Source organism: Hyalella azteca, unplaced genomic scaffold (genome assembly GCF_000764305.2).
Source record: "Hyalella azteca isolate HAZT.00-mixed unplaced genomic scaffold, Hazt_2.0.2 contig4109, whole genome shotgun sequence".
NCBI classification, from domain to species: domain Eukaryota; kingdom Metazoa; phylum Arthropoda; class Malacostraca; order Amphipoda; family Hyalellidae; genus Hyalella; species Hyalella azteca.
The window spans coordinates 74,439-95,916 of NW_025934335.1; the positions used below are offsets into that span (position 1 = coordinate 74,439).

General features: G+C 37.9%; 1 protein-coding gene across 2 annotated transcripts; it reads right to left on the reverse strand.

Annotated features, from left to right (window-relative positions):
• Positions 1-238: 238 nt before the first annotated feature.
• LOC108677245 (1-acyl-sn-glycerol-3-phosphate acyltransferase epsilon) lies at positions 239-20,183 on the reverse strand. Of its 2 annotated transcripts, none has more exons than XM_018165450.2 (6): positions 20,035-20,183; positions 9,375-9,555; positions 8,967-9,045; positions 7,142-7,344; positions 6,255-6,387; positions 239-5,350 (listed from the first exon to the last, which is right to left on the reverse strand). In XM_018165450.2, the coding sequence occupies exons 1-6, from the start codon at positions 20,067-20,069 to the stop codon at positions 4,698-4,700; spliced, it is 1,284 nt and encodes a 427-aa protein (XP_018020939.1). In that variant the 5' UTR covers positions 20,070-20,183; the 3' UTR covers positions 239-4,697. The 2 variants fall into 2 exon arrangements, with proteins under 2 accessions (XP_018020939.1, XP_018020938.1); XM_018165449.2 differs by lacking the exon at positions 20,035-20,183 and adding an exon at positions 19,276-19,399.
• Positions 20,184-21,478: the final 1,295 nt, after the last annotated feature.

Below are 21,478 nucleotides of genomic sequence, written 5' to 3' on the forward strand. Positions count from 1 at the left end.
ATTCTACAGGTTTCCGTTTAATTTTACTTTAGGGCCTGTAAGTTTGAGCGGAAAAATATTTTCGATCGAAAGATTCTTTTACAGGAAAATTTTGACGTAAATTTTAACGAGTCAACTCATATCTTCCGGCACCAATATCCACTAACGGGAAAATTTTCCCCATGACCGATAAGCCAGACGCGAAGGTTTGCCCAGGCACACATATCATAAAACGTGCAAAGGTAAAGAATACTTCAGGTCTAATATATAATCTGTTGATCAGCGTTAAGTATTTAATTCTCGTACAAAGAACAAGTCCGACTCTACGTATAACACACAATGTGTCCCACAAAACAACTTAGCATTATCTTCAAATTATCGGTACCACCAACAATGCAGGTAAAAGTTGCATTGAATATCAAAATGGCACAGATCAATCACGAAACTGACTTCAACAGCTTAATTAAGCATTTATGAACAAAACAAAAATTATGTTGTGGAATCTCATGTCAACCGAAAGTCATCTTCATTAACAGCAAAGGAAATACGCAACTGTTTACAGGAGAAAGTGAGGAACGCTCTACTGGTCGCTACACACACAATTCACGCAGATTTATTCAGCCTATACATCCACACGCCTGCTGGTGAAGTGCCAACATGAAACGCCGTGCTCTGACCTAACGAAAAATACATCACTCCACTAAGAACGAAATCAGTCACTCTGAATGTAAGAACAGAACTTAATCGACATAATTCTATCTAGGTTAACAAACACCTAACACACGATACACCGACATGAATCTGAATCACTGCGTTGGACTATAAATCAAACAACGAATATAGACAGAGTTAAATCTCCATGGGCTATTACTAACTAAAAACTTCAAGTTTACTTAAATAAGAAATACATAACACAAAGAATACGAGAGAATTAATAGTAAATTTGAGACTTGAAACCATGAGAAATTAGTTCACTTTTTTTAAATTGGCTTAGCCGTCAATAAAGATGGATGGCGTCTAATCCACAATCAATAATTGTGGAAGTGGAATTGAAGTGTCAACGTTAGGAAGAAAACCTCGCTCTCGACTCGTACTAAACTTGCATTCTGGTAGCAAACTTTGGTCCAATAAGGGATAGGAGACGCCTCAACTTGAGATGTTATGGTATAAAAGAAACAAGATTAACAGCAAAATACGGAAATGCTTCCGGCGAAGCGCACCTCCGTGGGAGTAAAGCCACCTCCGTGGGAATAAAGCCACCCCCGTGGTAGTAAAGCCTCCTCCGTGGGAGCAGCTTAAGGCATACAAGCGAACAAGGGATGCACGAAAAAAGCAGCTTAATACTTTACAAGGAACGATTTCAACTGGCGCTAGAGTTACACTAGTTAAACAAATAAGTAGGCTGCGATAAAAACTCCTACTGGAATCCTACCAGAAAAGCTGCCGCAACAGATGGAGGACGCGTATGGAGTGGCAGCGCCTTCAATCATCAAGATATCACCAAAAATACATGTCTCGTCTAAAGTCAATAATCAAAATGGTACCTATAACTCAATGCTACACTGAGCAAAATGTACAATAATAATGAGTATAAAGTTTATAGCCATTGCGCAAAACTTATGAGTGTCAATCAATCATTTATTGATCCAATAAATAGAAAAACGTGAGTTTGCAATAGAATATTTTCAATAAGTGGGTGATATAAACTAGAAATCAGCTTCAGCACGGAGTAAAATGGCAGACACCATTAGAATATTCCAATACATGTAATAGTTCGTTGGTATTTGACAGCTAATTTCAGGGCCTCAAATAGAAGAAAGAATCCTATCCGGTGATCAGCGAAAGCCCCAATTGAATACTGACATTTAGGTTACACTATATTATTTGGCGAGAAAAAATAGCGTCAGACAATTCCTGTGAGTTGAAGCGTCACAGCTTAGTGGAAATAGTTACAATAGGTAACATTACAAAGTCTCCAAGCCACTTATACTTATAGCTTTCAAATCCAATGGTCGCGTATTCGATAGGTCCACAATGTGGCACAAGACGACTTCATTCAAACAGAACATCGGAGCTGGTCCCTAAATATTTATAATATTTGCCGACGTATATATTTTTAAATTAAAAGTCCCAACAAACTAGTTAACACGAAAAAGTACGATTTGCTACACCATCACAGTGGAAGATTCAAGGCTATTACACGACCTTGTGACCGTCATTGCATTGGGTTTCCTTATGATACGTACACGCGCAGTGAACATTTACAGAAACTTTCACATTTCGAGAATGAAACGGTAACGTTAATAAAGTCGCGTACAAATATCGCTTTTGATACCAATGAATCGCGATAAAAATTCTCACACGGGAAGGCAATAAACAGTTTATTTATAAGTAGACAAACGCGATTTAATTATTACGACCTAATACATCGAAATATATAATTCACATATGAAACATACAAAGCGACCAATTTTTGTAGAGACGAGAATGAACCGCTGTCTCCACATTAATGGAAACACAAGCAACTCGAGTTAAGTAACGAGTATTTGGTCTACAAGCATCTTGTACGATATACTTGTTCATAATATAGTACAGCCACAACACACTTTCATCAGTTTTTCCTAGCCAAACGTATGCTAATCAAAAACGCACAAAGTGAATAAATCCTCACAAAAATCGATTGCACTTACCACCTAGGATAATGAAGCCCCGTTTATTGAAGAACTAACGATTAAAAATATCAAATCTTTGGCTTGACTTCTTAATCATGCTTGCAGGCTTCTTCGAATTATGCAGTTTCGGTCGTGTAGGCAAGCAACGAAGCATAACAATCGCTCCTGTAGCTTTTTATTTATCACAGACCAAAGAAACAGAAGCTCAAACAGCCAATGAAGAGCGGTAGCAGTGGTACAACGGCTGAAAAATACGCAGCAAGTAATAGCTATCACAGCTATTGCGGACCGATAGTTGTAAAGTTTCCCTGGCGAAAAGATAAAAGGTCTCGATCGCTCAAAGTTTTATTACGTTAAAATTATTCCCGGCAACAATAGCTACCAAATGACCATCACTCTGAAGCTGAAAATACAATAACGGAGTAAGCATTTGCGATAAGATAAGACGGAGAAGTGGCAGGTGAAGTGCAACTGTACTGAAGGCACTCGTGCAGGTGCACGCTAGCACGGTACTACGTCTACCTCCTCACGACAGGGACCACAAGAAGTAGGTCGTCTCCCATCATCTACTTAACACCAACACACACACAACAGAATCCGCAATCAGACACGAATTGTTTGTGACGACTAAACTTGCGATGCCTTTCCGGCACGGGAAACCCGTATTTCAGGAGTAAAATTTCATGAGCTAAAGTAAGCATTAAAAGTCACCCATAAGTTAATCAACCAGAAAACATGTACGATCGTTCTGTCTGATAATGGTCAGCATAATCCGAAAGGTATAATATCTAACAGCAGGAAAACTGGCTAACAGTTCATCATGTTGTCTAGCGGATGAGAATCGTCTAAACAAACAATCTGTATGGCGACCATCTGGATTCAATTTGAACATTGAATTCGATCCATTCGTAAATTCTGACAGGGGATATTCGCTAGGAAGGCATAGCTCATGAAGAGCTTCCAACACAAGCAACTAAGGACAATCAATTAGTAAATAATGAAACTTACACAAATCAAGCACTGGCGCGACTATTGATGAAGAAAATTACATCAAATGATGAAATACAAATTTCATTTTTCGGTTTGACTAAGTATTTTTGGCTAGGACACATCTTTTTGAAATTGGACAGATAACAACACTTGCGAACAAGAAAAGTTCAGCTGATGCAAACATTTTGTCAGACTTTTTTCAATCATTTCTCTGTCCAACACAAGATGTGCTCTAAAACAAGCAATATATGCCCCGAAACAAACAAGATATGCCCTGAAACATGTTACAAGAAAATAAAGAACGGAATTAAAGCAGCCCAGCGGTCGACCACAGATGACGCGCATGAGCACTCTCTTCCTATCAAGAAGTTAGCTCAGGCCAGGAATGTTGGCTTCTGTGCAATTCAAAACGTGAATTACTTCACGAAATGAACATAAAATAATGCAACGATTGTTAGATTCATCACTACCGAAATAGACATGCCAAATTTCATTCGTGAGCTGTCCTGTTTCCTTGAAAACGACATCGGTATAGCAAAATATTCAATATCATTATAGCTTTCAGCCATGTCATCGTAAAGAAATATCTCGCGCAATGCAGCATCGCCAAAAAAAGCCCCCTGCATAATTCTGTTCATGAACGACAAACCAGCAGAAGAGCGGGATACCTGGCATTTTTTAGTCAGAATTTTTTAAATATGAAAAAATTACTAGAAAAATGATTAGAGTCCAAAAAAATTTGCGTAGGCAGAAATTGCACGGGTTTTAAAAGCGAACAAAGTTAACTGTTCGTTGACTAGTTGAATACTTGATGGCACCTAGGGCTGATGTACGAGGCTGAATAATGGTCAAGTGGCCATTATCATCGAAAAACGGGGAGCATGAAAACGTATTGCGGCCCACCTGATGCACAGCTTTTAAAAACAACAGGAACTAAATTAGATTACTGCAAATCAATAAATATTTAATTTTGTCGGCAGTTTTTTGCGATATCAATTGTTTCGTCACTAGCGAGAAAAAGTGCAACTCATCGACCGGGCCACAGCACATGCTTCATCAGCAAACATTCCTGACAGCAAGCCAGGCATAAGTGCCTAGAGTGCCGTAGCCTAAGAGGGACCAGAAGAGCCGTCTGGTCCAGGGGGACCAGGCCATAACTACACAAGAAGCACCAAACACCAGGAAGGAAGGCACTGTAGCCCATAAGCTTAAGGGACTGGTCACGCCACCGCACTGCCGACTCAGCCGATTGTAATTGTATTTAAATGACACGTCTCCATTAACAACATTGTCAGAATCTAAATCGGGGTACAGACTGCCACTTTTAGAAGTACGGAGAACATTTTGAGCGTCAAGCTCCTGGGTAGAGGAAAAGCTGTTGGTTCTGTCAACCTGAGATTCATTTCTCGATGCTAATTCGCACGATGAGTCAATAACTCCCGTGAAGAAAGGCCGCAACAAAGCGTCTTTCTCAACAAAAGTTTCGTGTAGCCACGTTTTGAACTTTTCCTCGGTTTTGGGCACTTGGCTGATGGGTATCCTGCGTACTTTGATGTGCACTCTGGAGCAGCGGCCCAGTAGGAAGTCTACAAGCTGAGGAGCGTCTCGGCGCTCGCCGGTGCGGGTGTCCACGCTACCCTCATAGAACACCGACACGTCGTACAGAGCATCGAGCTTCGAGTGTAGGTGCTCTACCGCCAGCCACATTCCTGCAAAGTTCACAATAAACAGGTTCACAAAGGTAGCGAGGTTAGGGTGCTGAGGTTAGGGGCACAGGGAGGAGTAAGGTGATGAGGGTTTCGTGCCCAATGGGGAGTGAGGGGACGATCCTATAATGATGGGTACCAAAGTTTTCTCGGTGGTTCTTTAATTCAAAAGATTTTTTCACATAAAATTAGTGAAAAGCTTAAATGATTTATTCATGTTTCATCCTTCATGTTTTGAAAGCGTAAAATAAAGATATGTTTTATTAATACCAAGGACTACTACACACAGGACATGCATAGCCTATGTCCAGCCTCTGCTAGCAGAGGCGATCGCCTACACTATGAAAATGCTGTTGTTTTAGTGGCATCAACAAATGATATGCCCATAATTGTTTCATACAATAGTATTACAATGTGTGTAGTAGTCCTTGGTCAGAACCATAGACTTTTTGCCAGTTTTGAAGTTCAAANATTTGTTGATGCCACTAAAACACCAGCATTTTCATAGTGTAGGCGATCGCCTCTGCTAGCAGAGGCTGGACATAGGCTATGCATGTCCTGTGTGTAGTAGTCCTTGATTAATACGTAATAACCTTTATGTAATAGTTATGAGAGTTAAATTACTTTGTCCACATAACACAGGAGTTTTGTGGCGTCTCAGTAAAGTATTTGATCAAATAAAAAATACACTCAAACAAACCGAATACCGTCGCCCATCTTCATAGCATCTAACTTGGCGCACAATTTGAAGAGTCATTATATTTATCGAGTGAAATGTCATCATTTTCATCTATACACTCTGGTTCCATTTTCCTTAATTTGCAACGTCATTATACAGTATAGAATGTGTTCGCGTAGAGGATGTGGGAAGTGATGTGACCGTCACTATGTGGCCTCTTCGGCTCACCTTTGTGTTTGGGCGTGAGCAGATGCTGCAGAGGAGTCAAGTTGTTCTTGCAGGCAAACTCTTTGCTCTTCTCTATGGCGGAGGGTGTGGAGGGATGGAAGCGAGTGCCTTCTGGGAAAATTATGAGCCACGACTGAAAATAAAATGGCAACGAAATTAATTTGGCAGAATGGTAGCAGGGAGTGAGTCATTATACTACTGTTCTCTATTTATATCAATTATCATTACTGATATTATGAGTCATTATACTACTGTTCTCTATATCGATTATCATTATTGATATAATGAGTCATTATACTACTGTTCTCTATCTATTTAAGACAGTCTTCAAACGAAAATTGTTCACTTAAGAAGACAGCATAACACTTAAAATAATGAACAATTTTATTGCCCCAATAATTTTATTGACCAACCAATGCGATAATAACACATCATCAATTCCAAATGCGAGTCTCAAGCAGACAATATTTTGAACATGTGCGTGCCAATACTGCGCATGGCTGTGACGAGTCAAGTTGCTGCACTCAACCGCCAGATACGGACACAGAAGTTTATAATATTTTTACGATATAACCAGCCCCATGAATATCAGTCAATACAAGGAAAACATAAATAATACAAGACTAAAATTATATTTCACTTGAACTGTAATATGATGTGCCATCTTGGAAATATATTATATTATATATAAATAATACAAGACTAAAATTATATTTGACTTGAACGGTAATATGATGAAATTTGAGTAACTTTACTGTCCGTTACAAGAAGGAAGGGAAATATTTCGCACTCTAAAAGTAACATGGGTAAATTCGTATATTTGCGTAGCTTCAATTCAATTTAATGAAGCAGGCACAGTACACAAAGTCAAAATCTTTTCAACATACTGGAATTTTAGGATGCTTGAGGTAGTCTAGAGCCTGCATCATCTTGCCCTGGTTGAAGCAGCCTCGCTTGACGTAAATGCAGCCGTGGGTGTAGAAATACCAGCCATACAGCGGCAGCAGCTGTAGTGTGTTCTTCATAACGTAGCGCAAGTGACCGATGCTGTTAGCCCGCACTGACACCATGTCAGCCACCACCCAGTCAACTACCGTCATTAAGCATGAAAATAAATAAATAAAGTCACATAATATAACACAAAATAACTTTTATGAATTGAGATTTTAAAGGAAAAAATATACATTTTATAAACAAAAACACTTTTTGTGAATTTTATTGTTATTTCTGTTTGTTTAATTGATAATTTAAAATGAGTGGTACCTTAGCAGATTTTAGGGAGCATAATAAAAACAATTAAAACCGAAACGAGATTATTTAGCAGGGGTTATTGAAATTTACTTCCATTGCAGTTCCACTTTACTTGGCAGCAGTTCCGTATTAGAATAAAAATTGTGATAATATTGAGTGGCATTATTAATAAACTTGCTTCCATGTCTGCTTGCAGCCAATGCTATCTACTCGTAGTAGTGATGGCAATGCCCGAGTATGAATTTATGATGGTAGCAAAGGTGGGGGCTGTGTGAGGGAAGGGACGCTGGGTGCTGAGGTTATGGGCACAGGGTGGAGTGAGGGGATGAGGGTTTCGTGTGCAATGGGGAGTGATGGAAACAGTGAAGCAGCTGATGGTGAAATGTGAAGTATTGGAGAGAAAGACTAGTTATGATGAACGTGATTCTAAATGAGGGGTGAGGGATGAGAGTGGTGGTGTAGGGTATTAAAGGTGTGAATCATTACACCACCACTCACATGCAATCATTAGGTGTGAATTACAATGATTGCGAGGTTGTCAAACAAAATAACTGAGAATAAGAGTGTAATTATTTATTATTGGCAAAGGAAGATGAAATAATACTATGGTAGTAATAAATGAACACTTAAATTAACAAGTATCAACACTCTATTTCTGTTTTAAGATGCATACCCTTTAATCTATTAGGCCATAAAAGATGGCAGTGTAATTAGATGCATTAAGAAATCTGTGTCTTTATAATTGAATATATTTTATCCTTGTGGTGTTCTGGGAGGTACCGTATCTGATGGCACATACAAGTGTTTGGCTATGAGCTGGCTGACTTGCAGTTGCTAAGGCCAGGCCTGGAGCTGTGCTTCCCCATATTAATGCCTCAAGCACAGTAAGTACAAAATTTATTATCTCTTCATTAGGTTGTTGCTTCTTCTATGATATTTATCTATAACCATCTTCAATGTATTTGAACTTTGAATCTTATAGGAAGAATTATAATTGTGTTCATTCAATTAGAACTTCATTCAATTGACTTGTTATAATTTATGATATTTTAAAATATTTTAAAATTCATAGATTCAATATAATTATAGGTAGGTATTCTAAAGTAGTAAATAAAATGAAGGAATATCATTCACATATATACAGTACATTCACAAAATTACCTGCTTTAACATTTTTTTAATATCAATAAAGAATAGCTTATTAATTAAAACTGTACCTACTATAACTTTTGTTAATAACATCACCAATAGCATTTAGTGATATTGCAGAACTGATATGATGTGTACCGGTAATGTTCATAACATAACAATGTTCATAACTAGAGGCTACAATGTGATAGGTATATTGCGTATCCCACCTCCCAAGCAAAAAGTAAATTCAATGTTAACTCAAGATTTATGCTGCATAATGCTGTGAAATCCCGAGTTTTAAGAATCCTAATAAGGTAACTGAAATCTTACCTGTGCTCTGGTGGTTGGCAAAGTAAAGCACAGTCTCTTTTTTTGTCAGCAAATCCTCTGAGTCTCCATACATCACAACCTGCAAAACAACTAACGAATAAAAGGAAAACACTAAACTTTTACATGATTCAGACCAAGCTTATATGAAAGAGATGTTGCAAACAAACTTGCTTTCAATTTATACTATTAACTTCTTAAAAGAGCAAAATTGAGGAGGATAAAAGAAGCATAAGACACTTCCATGGATTTCTATCAAAATCAATAACAATAAAATAAATCAATGCCATTTAATTATTTAAAAAATTACAAAACATAATGAGAGATGAATTTACAGCTCAAACAAATCACAACAAAGAAGGATTATCATAGGTATATAAGGTTACTTGCAGGACCTAGACAATGACAAACCTCTACACCAGTGCAGGTCTCAAAGAAGAAGAGTACCAAGCGTTGATACATGGAGTACAAGTGATCATCACCCCATTGATAAACCCAGGCAGGAAGTGGTAGTGTGATACCTCGCCACACTAGCCACGCACCCAGGTACTGCGGTGTGATGCCCAGTAGCATCGCACAGCCAAAACCATATCTGTAAAGTTTATAATTATGTTGAAATGCTGAAGCACATCTGAGCAGACTGAGCCCAACTTCAAATTATTCTGCCATGCAAATTTTCCAAAAAATATTACAATACAACATACCGTCAACCGGGGCTACTTGGGACGGGCGGGGTAACTCGGGACAGTCCTCCGACACGGTGTAAAACTGTTTTAGTAGTACTCTAATTGGAATATTGCAAAACTAAATATAGTGGCGTAAACGTCAACATTTTTCCTATCTATGTAGTATAAAGGAAGTTCAAAAATACTACATTCACTAGCTTTGAAAAATTCCTGAAAAAAATGGTGAAAAACAATATTTTGAAAAGTTACTTCTGCTAAGGTCTGTAGAAAAAAAAATATTTGCCGTATTAAAAAATTTTGCTTAGAAAAAAGTGGTAGACAAGTGTCAGCATGAAAACTTTATTTGCAGAATTTACATACCTCAATCCAAAAAAAATGGCGGCCATTTCCGCTCGGCAGGGCTACTCGGGACATCCCCCCAGGGCTATTCGGGAGTCGGGACACCCCCAAAAACGCATTTACAGTAGAACCTCAGTTAGCAAAGGCTCCAGTTAAGAAAAAAATTGATTGAAAACAAAGAATATTGATTACATTTACCTTGCTCAGCAAAAAAAAATTCACTTATCAAAAAATTACCTAGTGCATCGTCGGTCATCACAAAATTGTGCATAGAATGTCATACCATCAAACGGGGTAAAAAGGGACAGTTTTGAGCGTTTTTTTGTTAATAACTTCTTACCATGAAACATTACAGAAACAAGTTTAGGCTCATTTTATAGCTCTTTGCGAGGGCTATTGAATGGCATCTTCAAAAAAATTCCAAACCTATGCTATTTGTAAGGCGCTAGACACAATATAAAAGGCTCCTGAATTAATCTTGCAATGGGGTAAAAAGGGACACTTGAAATAAAACTCAATTTCAAACATTTGAAGCATGCAGAGTGTACTCATCTATTACTAACAGTACCTACTACTCTGAAGTCCTCCTCTTTCATTGTAGATGATGTAGAAGTAAAATAAATGACATTTTCTGCGATTTTTACTTGTTTTTCCTTTATTGATATGATATTACCATATCCAATTATTACCTTATTATTATTGTGATATTACCGTACTGCATCCATGGACATGCCATTGAGCATTGACAACGACCTTGTCCACTGCAAGCTTCATATCGGCAGCCATGTAGCATTTCTTCTGTATCTGTAAGCTAACAGGATGGTTTGTAATATCACACAATTTTAATTGAGGCAAGTGATTTCACTATAACAAAAAAGATCATGAAAAACATACCTGAAACAGAAAATAATGTTTTAGTGACAACCATCATATGTTTTGGAGAAATAAATCATAGTTTAGGTCAATTACTTTTCATTCTATGATGCCCGGTGCACAATTCTATATATAGCATTCTATGTACAATTTTGTGAAAACCGATGATGCACTAATTTTTCAATAAGTGAATTTTTTTCGCTGAGCGAGGTAAATGTAACCAAAATTTTTTGTTGTAAATAAATTTTTTGTTAACTGGAACCTTTGCTAACTGAGGTTCTACTGTAAATGCATTTTTAAGGGTGTCCTTAATTACCCTGGGGGGGGTGTCCTGAGTAGCCTCACCGTGCAGAAATGGCTGCCATTTTTTTTTTTTTTTTGGAATGAGATAGGCATATTCCATCAATTACGTTTTCAAGCCAACACTTGGGTGCAACTTTAATGTAAGTAAAATTTTTTAATACGGTGAATATTTTTTTTTTTTTTTGCTCCAGACCTTAGCAGAGGTACTTTTCCAAAATGGCACTTTTCACACTTTTTTTCAGCAATTTTTTAGAGATATAAACTAAATGTTTGATTTCTAGACTAGCTTTATACATAATAGTCTTATTTAACAGTGTGGAATTCCAGAGGGGTAATATATTAACTGGTAAACATAGCAAATCGGAAAGCAGGACCCAAAAATCTGGAACGTCCAGCACACTTCCACTTTCAGTCCATCATCATCACTGATGTGTCTCTGCAAGATGCCACAGCTGTTTCATTGAAAAAAAAAAACAGCACTTGCATCATCACAGTAACAAGAGTCCAATCAACTCTTGAACGCGTCCAACCTAACAGTCACAAGAATCCAATCAACGCTTGAACGCACCCAATGTACTGTCACAGGGATCCAATCATCGCTAGAAGGTGTGCAACGTCACAGCCACTGGAATCCAATCAGCGATAGAAAGCTAGAAGGGACCGCCTCAAATGCACACAATGTTAACGCACTGATGCTAACTTAATGCATAATGCTACAATTCTTATTTCAAGAGCGTAATACAATAGTGTAGGTATGTCATTTTTGATGGAAATCACAAAGAATAACATCTTCACTATGTATACTCACTCACAAATACATGAAAAACTGCCTATGATTCAATCCACAAATACAAAACTGACCACCGATGCAATCAGCTGAGACATACCATCTTCTTTCATTGCGATCAGCGGAACGAAAAAGTAAACAAAGAAGGTACCTTAGCAGGGATACCAACCGCACCGGCAACCAATGTGAAACCGACATCAATATAGTCATGTGAAAAAATGAAAGATACAAATTCTTCTATATTAAAAATTTATCAGTAACTGACATTCAACAGAAATCAGAATGGTTTAATAACCTTTGTAAATATTATACATGCATGCAGAATCAATCGAGTGCAACAGTGGCGGGAATCTAATGAAGGTTAGTGGTTAGTTCTCATTACACAATCGGTGGGACCGGGTGGGTGAGGTAACTACAGAACATTACTGCAGATAAAGCTCCCAACTTCGAGACGATAATTGAGTGAAAACTTTACGTGATATAGGGTAAACGCGGTATATTCCGACATTGTGGGTAATTCCGTCACCTCTCTAGTTTTTCCTTTATATTAAGCTTTGTTTTAGTTCCATGCATTCGTTGATGGTTGAAATGGCGACGTCATACATTTGCGCGTCAAACTACTGCCAAAACACTAGGTCTTGGCCATCTAGCGGGAAAATATTGAGATCCAAAGAGAGACAATGCACGCTACCCAGTGAGATCATCGAAAAATGCGTCAAATTTGACAGTTGACCTCGCTCTACAAAATAGTGAATAACTGTTTGTATAGGGAGAATATTATGGTTTGAGACTTTTAAATACGTCTGTGAATATATTAGGAATCCTTTAAGTATACCTACCGTAAACTGGGGTAACTTTGACCACTTTTTTTCAAAATGATGCCATTTTTTACTAGTTAAGTTAAACTTAAATTGAAACATGCAAAATACAGGTCTATACTCTAGCTTTACTCACCATAAATTGCTGGCTCCTGCCTCTCATAGTTTTGATGTAATTTCAAAAAAAGTGATGGTCTTTGTTACCCCAGCTCTTGGGGTTTCTTTGACCGGGTGGTAAAATCAATTTTATTTTTTGGTAAAATAACTCCAAATAACTTTAGGTTATGGTGCATTGTAGTAGAACTCTTCAAGTTACATATGCAAAAGGCAAATTTTAGGAAAGTGTCATAGTTTGCAAATGGGGGGCGCTGCCCCACAATGGGCGAAATGTGACCACCTAATGGCAGCCATGATGGGGGTAACATTGACTGGTTTGGAAATTAAGTTAAAATTACCATATATAAGACTCTGTAGAGTCTGAAACATAAAGAAAAAAACATTAATAGGTGTATCAAACATAAAATATGTTATATAGGTACCTATGGTAATTTTAACTTAATTTCCAAGCCGGTCAATGTTACCCCATCACGGCTGCCATTAGGTGGTCAAAGTTCCCCCATTGGGTGCAGCGCCCCCCATTTGCAAACTATGACACTTTCCTAAAATTTGTCTTTTGCATATGTAACTAGAAGAGTTCTACTACAATGCATCAAAACCTTGAGTTATTTTACCAAAAAATAAAAAAAATTGGAGGGGGTACTCTGACAGGCTGTAAATAATAGCTCTTTTTCATGGGTCACATTATTAATTTTTTTACCTATTAGATATGCAAACTTTTTAAATCTTTTTATTGTGTTACATAGCCTCAGTATTAGGCCTTTGATGGCCATTGACAAAATTTTTCTATGTCAAATCATTTTTGAGTTTTGGGGGTTTTTGTTAAAAAACAAAAAGTGGTCAAAGTTACCCCGCCGGTCAAAGTAACCCCATTTTACGGTACTTGTATTCGCTGATTTTAAGTGGTAAATAAATTAATAGATGATTAAGTTGAGAAATGGATTTAGACACATGAAAACTAATTCCGTCACAACTTGAATTGGACACACACAAATCATTCCAAGCTGTGTACAAAAATTAAAATTTGCTTAATTAAAAGCCTAATAGTTGTTAATTAAGGGGACCGGCTACCCTAAAATTTTCATATATGGCGTTTTTCGGTTTTTGTGCTCATCTGAAAGCTGGAATTCTGCTCTTTCCAATGGTACCGCTGCCATTGCTGTACGCCAATATTGACGTTCATGACGTCTCTTTAAAGGGAAGCGGGTGAGAGAGTTCTTTAAGTAATTAGATATAAAGTAATTAGCTGCTGAAATCTTTGAATATAGTTTCTACTTGAGTTGTGCTGCAGTTACATGCTTAGTCTCATCTTAAAGCTGACATTCTGAGCTTTCCAACGATACTACTGCGATCCATGTACGGCAATATTGACGCTGATGGCCGGGCTTTAATAAGGGGTGGGGGGTGGAGTTCCTTAACTAAATAGACCTATGAAAATTAGAGCGGCAAGACTACATATCTTGGTGTATCTGGCATCTGAGCTCAGTTACCCTCCTAACATTGTACGTTGAGGTGCGCTACAAGTTGCTGCTAGCATCCTTGAGTGGATTAAGCTACAGAAGCCTGTAGTTTGGTATCCACGCTACATTGAGTGCCTATTTCGAGGCGCACGGGACTTTGTCGCGCCGTCCTGAAAAGTTTGAAAAGTTCAACTTATTGTCACGGAAAACCTATCTCCTCCTACAGTTTTCAAGCTACAGCAATGAGACATACACCATTCGATTCGCAAGGAAATTACCTAAAAATTTGATGATCATTTTTTTTGAATTTCTCTCTGGTTCGTTTTTTATATGGGGGAGAAGGGGTGGGAGGGGGGAAAAATGAGAAAAATGGGATAAAACGCGCATAAAAAAAAACTAAGAGGAAAATGAGAAAAGTGATCATCAAATTTTTAGGTATGGTCCTTATGAACCGAATGATACGCGTCTCGATGTTGTAGGATGATATTTGTAGGGGGAAATAGATTTTCTAAAGTACCCCTTTTTAGCCGTTTTCTATGAATTTCACGTTTTCTATCAATTTTTTTTGAAAAATTCATACAAGCAAAATGTTCTTATTTTTACATTTTACGTATGTATGTGAAGTTTCATGAAGATCGGATGATAAATGTAGAAGTTTTTCCGGAGGGTAGCCGGTCCCCTTAAAAGCGTAATTAAGTAGTGTTCAATATTCATTAGTGTTCTAACTCAAAGCCGTGTCGTATTCCAATACAGCTCACACAGCAAATGGAATTCGAACACTTGGATGACAGCATTACGTATCAGTAGAATTTGAAGCGCGGATGGAATATTCCTCACCACGTGCCAAATATAGCCACACACAGTGATGGAATATAGGTATTTGGTAGGTTTGCATTCTAAAGGCTTTTAAATAAATATGGCAACATTTTGTGACGTTTCGTCGTTGCTGACGCGTAGTGCGGTGTTTTGAAAGTCACATAAAGCAAACAGAACTTGAGTAACGCAGACGGTTATTTTTTCATAGTTTTTCATTTCTCGATGCATCCTTAATGTGACGGAATATACCACGTTTACCCTATTGTGAGCCTTTCAAAGTTTTAATAATGGAGAAATCACAAGGTTCACAGAATCTAAAGGTTTGAATGCTAAATTTTTTACTTTCAAGTATACTCTATTGACTATTGAGTCTATTCTAGTCAGTCAACTGTGAGGTGTCATGTTTGTAGTGCATTGCCTTTTCTTCGAGAAGTTTCTCCAACTGCCAATGAGTTTCTCCTCAATTTGAAAGCTGAGGTAACGAATAGGTGCCATATATAGTCAGATGGGGTAAGACAGGACCGAAATCACTAACAAGCCAGTAGCATCTATATCATGAATAACTAAAAAGCCCCAAACCTATCACAAGGTGTAGTTATGCAATGGGCTTCTAAGCTACAACTCAGATGTTTTGCATCTAACATAGTTTTCTGTACAGATTAAAAAGAGTGAGCTGGTCCCATCTTACCCCACTGGGGTAAGATGGGACCAGGCATGGGGTAAGACAGGACCAACTGGCAATTCTTATGTTACAAGGTTTCTAATAAAAGTACAAATCTGATATTCAATATTATCCATCTAGAAACGCATTATTTGATTAATTAACCACTTGTTACTGTTTTGTGTTGCCGGAAGTCAACTCTCATATCAGTCACATTGAAGTTTTTGTCATGAGAAAACTTTGTTAAGCATAGTAATAGTGGGTTGGCTTTGGTTCATTGTAGAGCACTGCTAAATGCTTCATGTATATTCCATTAGTGTAATTGTCTGAAAAATTTATCAAATTGGTAATAAAACCAATGGATAATAACTGAAGTATCAGACATCATGTGTTTTCTTGCTAACTGCATTTGTGGTGCACTTCTTCAAACATAGCTCATGCCCTCTCACAGAGTTGTGATCATGCTTATTTTTACACGTTTTTCTTAGTTTAGCTTCGCGTTTGTTTGTTTGTTTGTTTGTTTGTTTGTTGTTAACATTGACAACAAAAATTAGCCCACTTCTGATTGTTCTAGAGATCTGAAATTCGGCATGCAGACTATTTTCGCCTAACAATTTCAGATACATGTACTACACAATAATATATTCATTTAAAAACTATTTTTGATAAACTGTAGGGTAATAGAGGACCATTTGTAGGGTAAGACAGGACCATTTGTGGGGTAAGATAGGACCACTTGTGTGGTAAATCAGGATCATTTAGTGGTCCTGTCTTACCCCATGTACGGTCCTTTTTTACCCCATTTTAGAATACTCGTCAAGCAGTGATGGTAGCAGGTAGGAATGCCCAGTATGTCTAAAAAGTTGCCTATTACTTGAGGTTACCTGCCTACATCCACAAACCTGGCCAAAAAATATTTTGTCATTAGATAGAGCTTATTTCCCAAACAGGGTTAACTATTTTGTGACCCTTCTTTACATAGGTTTTCTTTAAAAAGTAGCCAGAAATTCATTATTTGCAGAAGAGGGTTGCCACAAACACTGAAATGACAGGCAATGATTGCTCTAACATATTCTATTGTCAAATTGAATTCAGTGCAATTACAATGCCCGCCATGGGCTGGTCCTTTCTTACCCCATGAAGGCTGTGATCCTGTCTTACCCCATTTGACTATAAATGTTTTTTTATATTTAATTTGAAACTATTATGTTGGGAGTAAATAGTATTTCCTTCTGTAGATCCATCCCTCTTGCTCATCTGTGAGTGACGCGCAGTTGCGCGCAATTAACAATCTTGCATGGGACCTTCTCTGTGTTGCCTGACTTGACATTCATACGATCATAGCTACCGTAGCCAAAGCCGATTTCTGACGGCCTGCAAACCTGTTTCTAGTTGCCTGGAACATTTTTTCTAAGGCGGAATGCTTTTTTTATGTGAACCACAAATTTTAGAATTCCAGCCTGAAGTCTAATAGATAGTAAAAATGTTGAAGTTTATGCCACTATTTTTAGTTTTGCAATATTTTGATTAGGTAGTTTAGCTGCTACAACATTTCTACAAAATGTGGGATGCGCATCCCGATTTACCCCGCCTGTCTCTTTTTACCCTGTTTGACAGTACTTTTATTTTAAAAAAATTCAAATTTCTTATTAGTTAACTATTGTTGATGTTATTAGCTTATGCTGGATTTTGTTAACTTAAATTTAATATAATAGATAAAATTTGTTTATTTATTGCAAAATCTCATGATTAATAATCCTAGTGACAAACCAGAGATTTTTTAGAATCAGTTCATTTTTAATTTCCTCATTTACTCAAGACTTTAACCCATGGTCAGGAAGATGTACCAGGTGCACGGGAATTTATTTTGTCATTTTAACGACCTGCGCAGTGCGCCGTACTATGCTGGTAAAAAAATGCGCCGTGCGCCGTACTTTAGAAAGCTGAAATAGTTCTACTATTTTAGTCGACAATATACGCGAGTATATTGACTACGCGAGTTGAACTGACAATAATAAAATGTAAGACATGTCCGGGTTACTTCTGACTCTTCCGCTTGTCCGCCTTGTCGGATACGGAACGTACGGTAATCGTTAACTGCGGCTGTTATTATGTGTTATACATACGAAATGCAAACGAACGGTGTTCAGTGTTGCCATATGACTTTGGAGAAAATTTCTTCTAAAATAAAGTTCTAGATTTCTCATTTACCAAATTTCCGTATCGAGAAAAATCCTATATTATTGAAAGATAATTAAAGGCATACTGTACTGAGTATTACGTCTGTTCCTCCACAAACTGCTCGTGCGCGACAGCGTGACGTAGAATTGATGGCCGGGATTGCGCGAACACGTGCGCAAAGATAATCAATTTTCATTACATTGCGCCAACTGTGCACAGCAATAGCTTAAAAAAAGTGAAAATGCACGGGAAAATTCACCGAAAACATACATCATCCTGAGCCACTGTGCAGAGAGTAGATGAATATTGCAAGATCTTTGGCGACGCTTCAGTAGCCAAATTTTTGCCTTCAGAAGATCTTGCCGACACATTTAGATTGAAATTCTTGCATTTGATATATTTCTCAGTCTTAGGCCAACTATTTAGAAAAAAGTAAGGTTTCCGGTACGTTGGATGGATTACGATGCAGCGAAGCTTGTCTGGAAATCAGTTGCGATGAGTTCCCGCAAAAAATGTAAACGTTTTTTCGATTGCGTAGTTTCGGTCACATTAGAGCGGTCAGACTGCTTTATTACATGTTCAGTTGACACTTGCTGTACAATCGGACTGTTTTTAGGGTAAAATTAGTTATGCGGGGTAACACCGCTAACACGTGCATGCAACCTTGTAAATAAGTTCGTGGCTTGTACCTAAATAGTTCATCATTACTCAGCGTAAATGACTTTTCATTAAAAATTACCTGGCGACGCATCTTTAAAATGGCCGGCGACGCTTTAGGCTTAAAAATCCATATCTTGGCAACGCTGCATCCACCCTCTGCATAGTGGATCCTGAGTGTGGACTTTAACCAATTTCTTATGTATGATAATGCTGGTATCCATGATACTTAACTGGTCTACTAATAAGAATCAAAAATGAACTTGAGGGAGAGTCTAAAAAACTCTCTGCAGTCTGCTTTGCCACTATGAATTCTCATAATACTAGGCTAACTCCTGGCTAAGGCATACTATTCCTTTTACCTTTTGGCTTTATCATTTATGCTATAGAATTGTACTCTTGCAATTTGCAAAGAGGAATTAGGTATAACTGGCCTTTGGGCTTGGGGAAATGTATGACCATTCATTTTCTGGAATTCGACCACGGGCTTTACTACTAAATAAAATTAATTCAGCCTTTCAGAATTCAGGGTTCAGCCGTTCAGGCAACATGAGAATTATTTGCATGTACCTAAAATTGCATTCTAGTGGAAATATATAAACTAATCGACTGACCTGCACAAGCCTTTAAATTTAACGCCTTGGTCACTCATTATTTAACCTTGTTCGTATCAAGATTAAATGTTTATAATTCAATAGAATAAAGCAAGATTATATCGACAGTTCAAACTTCAAAGCCGGCAGGTAGCTCGCTGACTGAACCGGTTCTTGATAAACACCAAACTCTTCCGCTTCCACGGAAAAAGAAATTTTTATATTTTGCTCTAAAATATCGCAAATGTGTAGTGGACTCGTTATTGATTTTTTATCGATATTCGTGGTATGGATGCAATTGATTTTTATAAATACGAAATAGCAATGAAATCCCTAATAAAATGAGAAAATGCAATGAACTCCACAATCCTGAACACAAAAACCCAATCTTCAAAATATGACAAAATTCGTTGAATTCAAGGTTAATGTAATGCATGACTGATAGCGGAAGATTTTTTAAATAATCACTATTGATCAAGTGGTCGTGGATGACCAGTGGGTAGATTAGGAGAGAGAAAAACCGTGAGATATCAAAATAAGACGGGTAAATAAACTTGGCGAGGGACCACGGCATAACGGAAAAAAATAGATCCTAAATAGTTTTCGATTAAATGTGACATGAACTTTAGTCCTAGCAGGCCCATTTAAGGAGTACTGAAATGCAACTAGCACTAGGCGCCCTAGACACCGAACCACAGCAGCTCCACCGAAATTTTTTGCTGTCAAATAGCTCCATTTTGATTTTATCGATTATACTTTCCTTTATCGTGTTATGCTTACCTTACGTACTCATAAAGTTCAATGAGCTTTTTCATATTGTAGATAACGTTTCAAGCCGTTGTTTGGGACTGCACCATCTCAATATATGGATGCTATTTTTGTTCAGTGTTTTCTTTCAGTTCTGGCACCACGCCCTACCTTGAGCGTTGCTGAGGGCAGACTGAAGCAAATGATAGCGGCGCGCTGCCCTCACTGCTATCATTGCTATGGTGAGGGAGACAACACAGAGTACTTCATCACATCACCCATACCTCGCCAGCTGAGAATAAACTTCTAAGTTCTAACCACCCATAGGAGAAAAAAGCTGGTTCGGCAGGAGCGGCTCACTTTCTGTGTGCCTACAGCCAGCGAAGCGGACGCTAAACTTATACTCTCCACTTTTGATATGCTGCTGCTGTATAATCACGTACAGGGGGGTTTGAGGTCAAAGTTTTCACTCGAGCCGTTTTTCCCAGGAGCTCAAACGTTAGAATCTCATGAAAATTGGCACAGAGACGTACGCATATTTTTTCTACCAAACCTTCTTGTCGGATTTCCGAAATTCCCACTCCTTCCCCCCCAAAATCCCCAAAAAAGGGGAAAATTTGGTCAAAAAATTACCTAAAATGAGATTTTTGAAACGATCATAGCTCGAAAAGTTGCAAACTCAGAGCAATGCGATTCATTTCAAACGAAAGGTAAAGGATTGGAATGTGTTTGGGATTTCGAACGTTTTTCTGTCGGGTCAAAACTTCATCCCTAAATTGGGGGTCAAAGTTGACCCTGAAAAAANTTAGGACAGGTTAGGATATGTCAGGCTGTGTTCAGTTCGGTTAGGTTATGTTAGGGTTTTTTGGCTAGGTAAAACTAATGTAAGATTGTTTTAAACACTAATGATACACACAGGAAAAGGCCACAATTGGGGGATTGCTGTGTGTAGTAGGAAATGTGTGGCAAAAAGAAGAAGAAGAGAGAAAAAGAAAAAAAAAATAAAAAAAGTATAGCGGCTGATCTGGTTCTATCGTGATATTATAACCGCGATCATATTAATGTTTACTCGCATGAGAGGATGATTATAATATTTTGTACGCAACATATTCCTCGTCGCGTCATTTAGTACAGAATAGTCTTTTTTTTATTTAGCACAGATAATTTATGGGTAGAATAGTCTCGAAAATGCATTATTAAAGTTAATAATGCATGACTGATTTCTACGGCCAGTAATATGATGTTTCCATTATCTCATCTCAATATCATCGACGCATAAAATATATTGATTTTTTCGTCCCGCAGATTATTTGTGCTGAATCACGCGCATGGAACTGCACCGGTCTAATCGAACGCAGCTTTGTCCTCAGGCCTTTACTCGGCCTCGCCTTGCTTTCCTCTCCTCCATAACTTAATTTAAATGAATGTGTGGCAGCTAGCTGTTACTTAGGCATGAATGTCTTCTCAGGGTTACCAA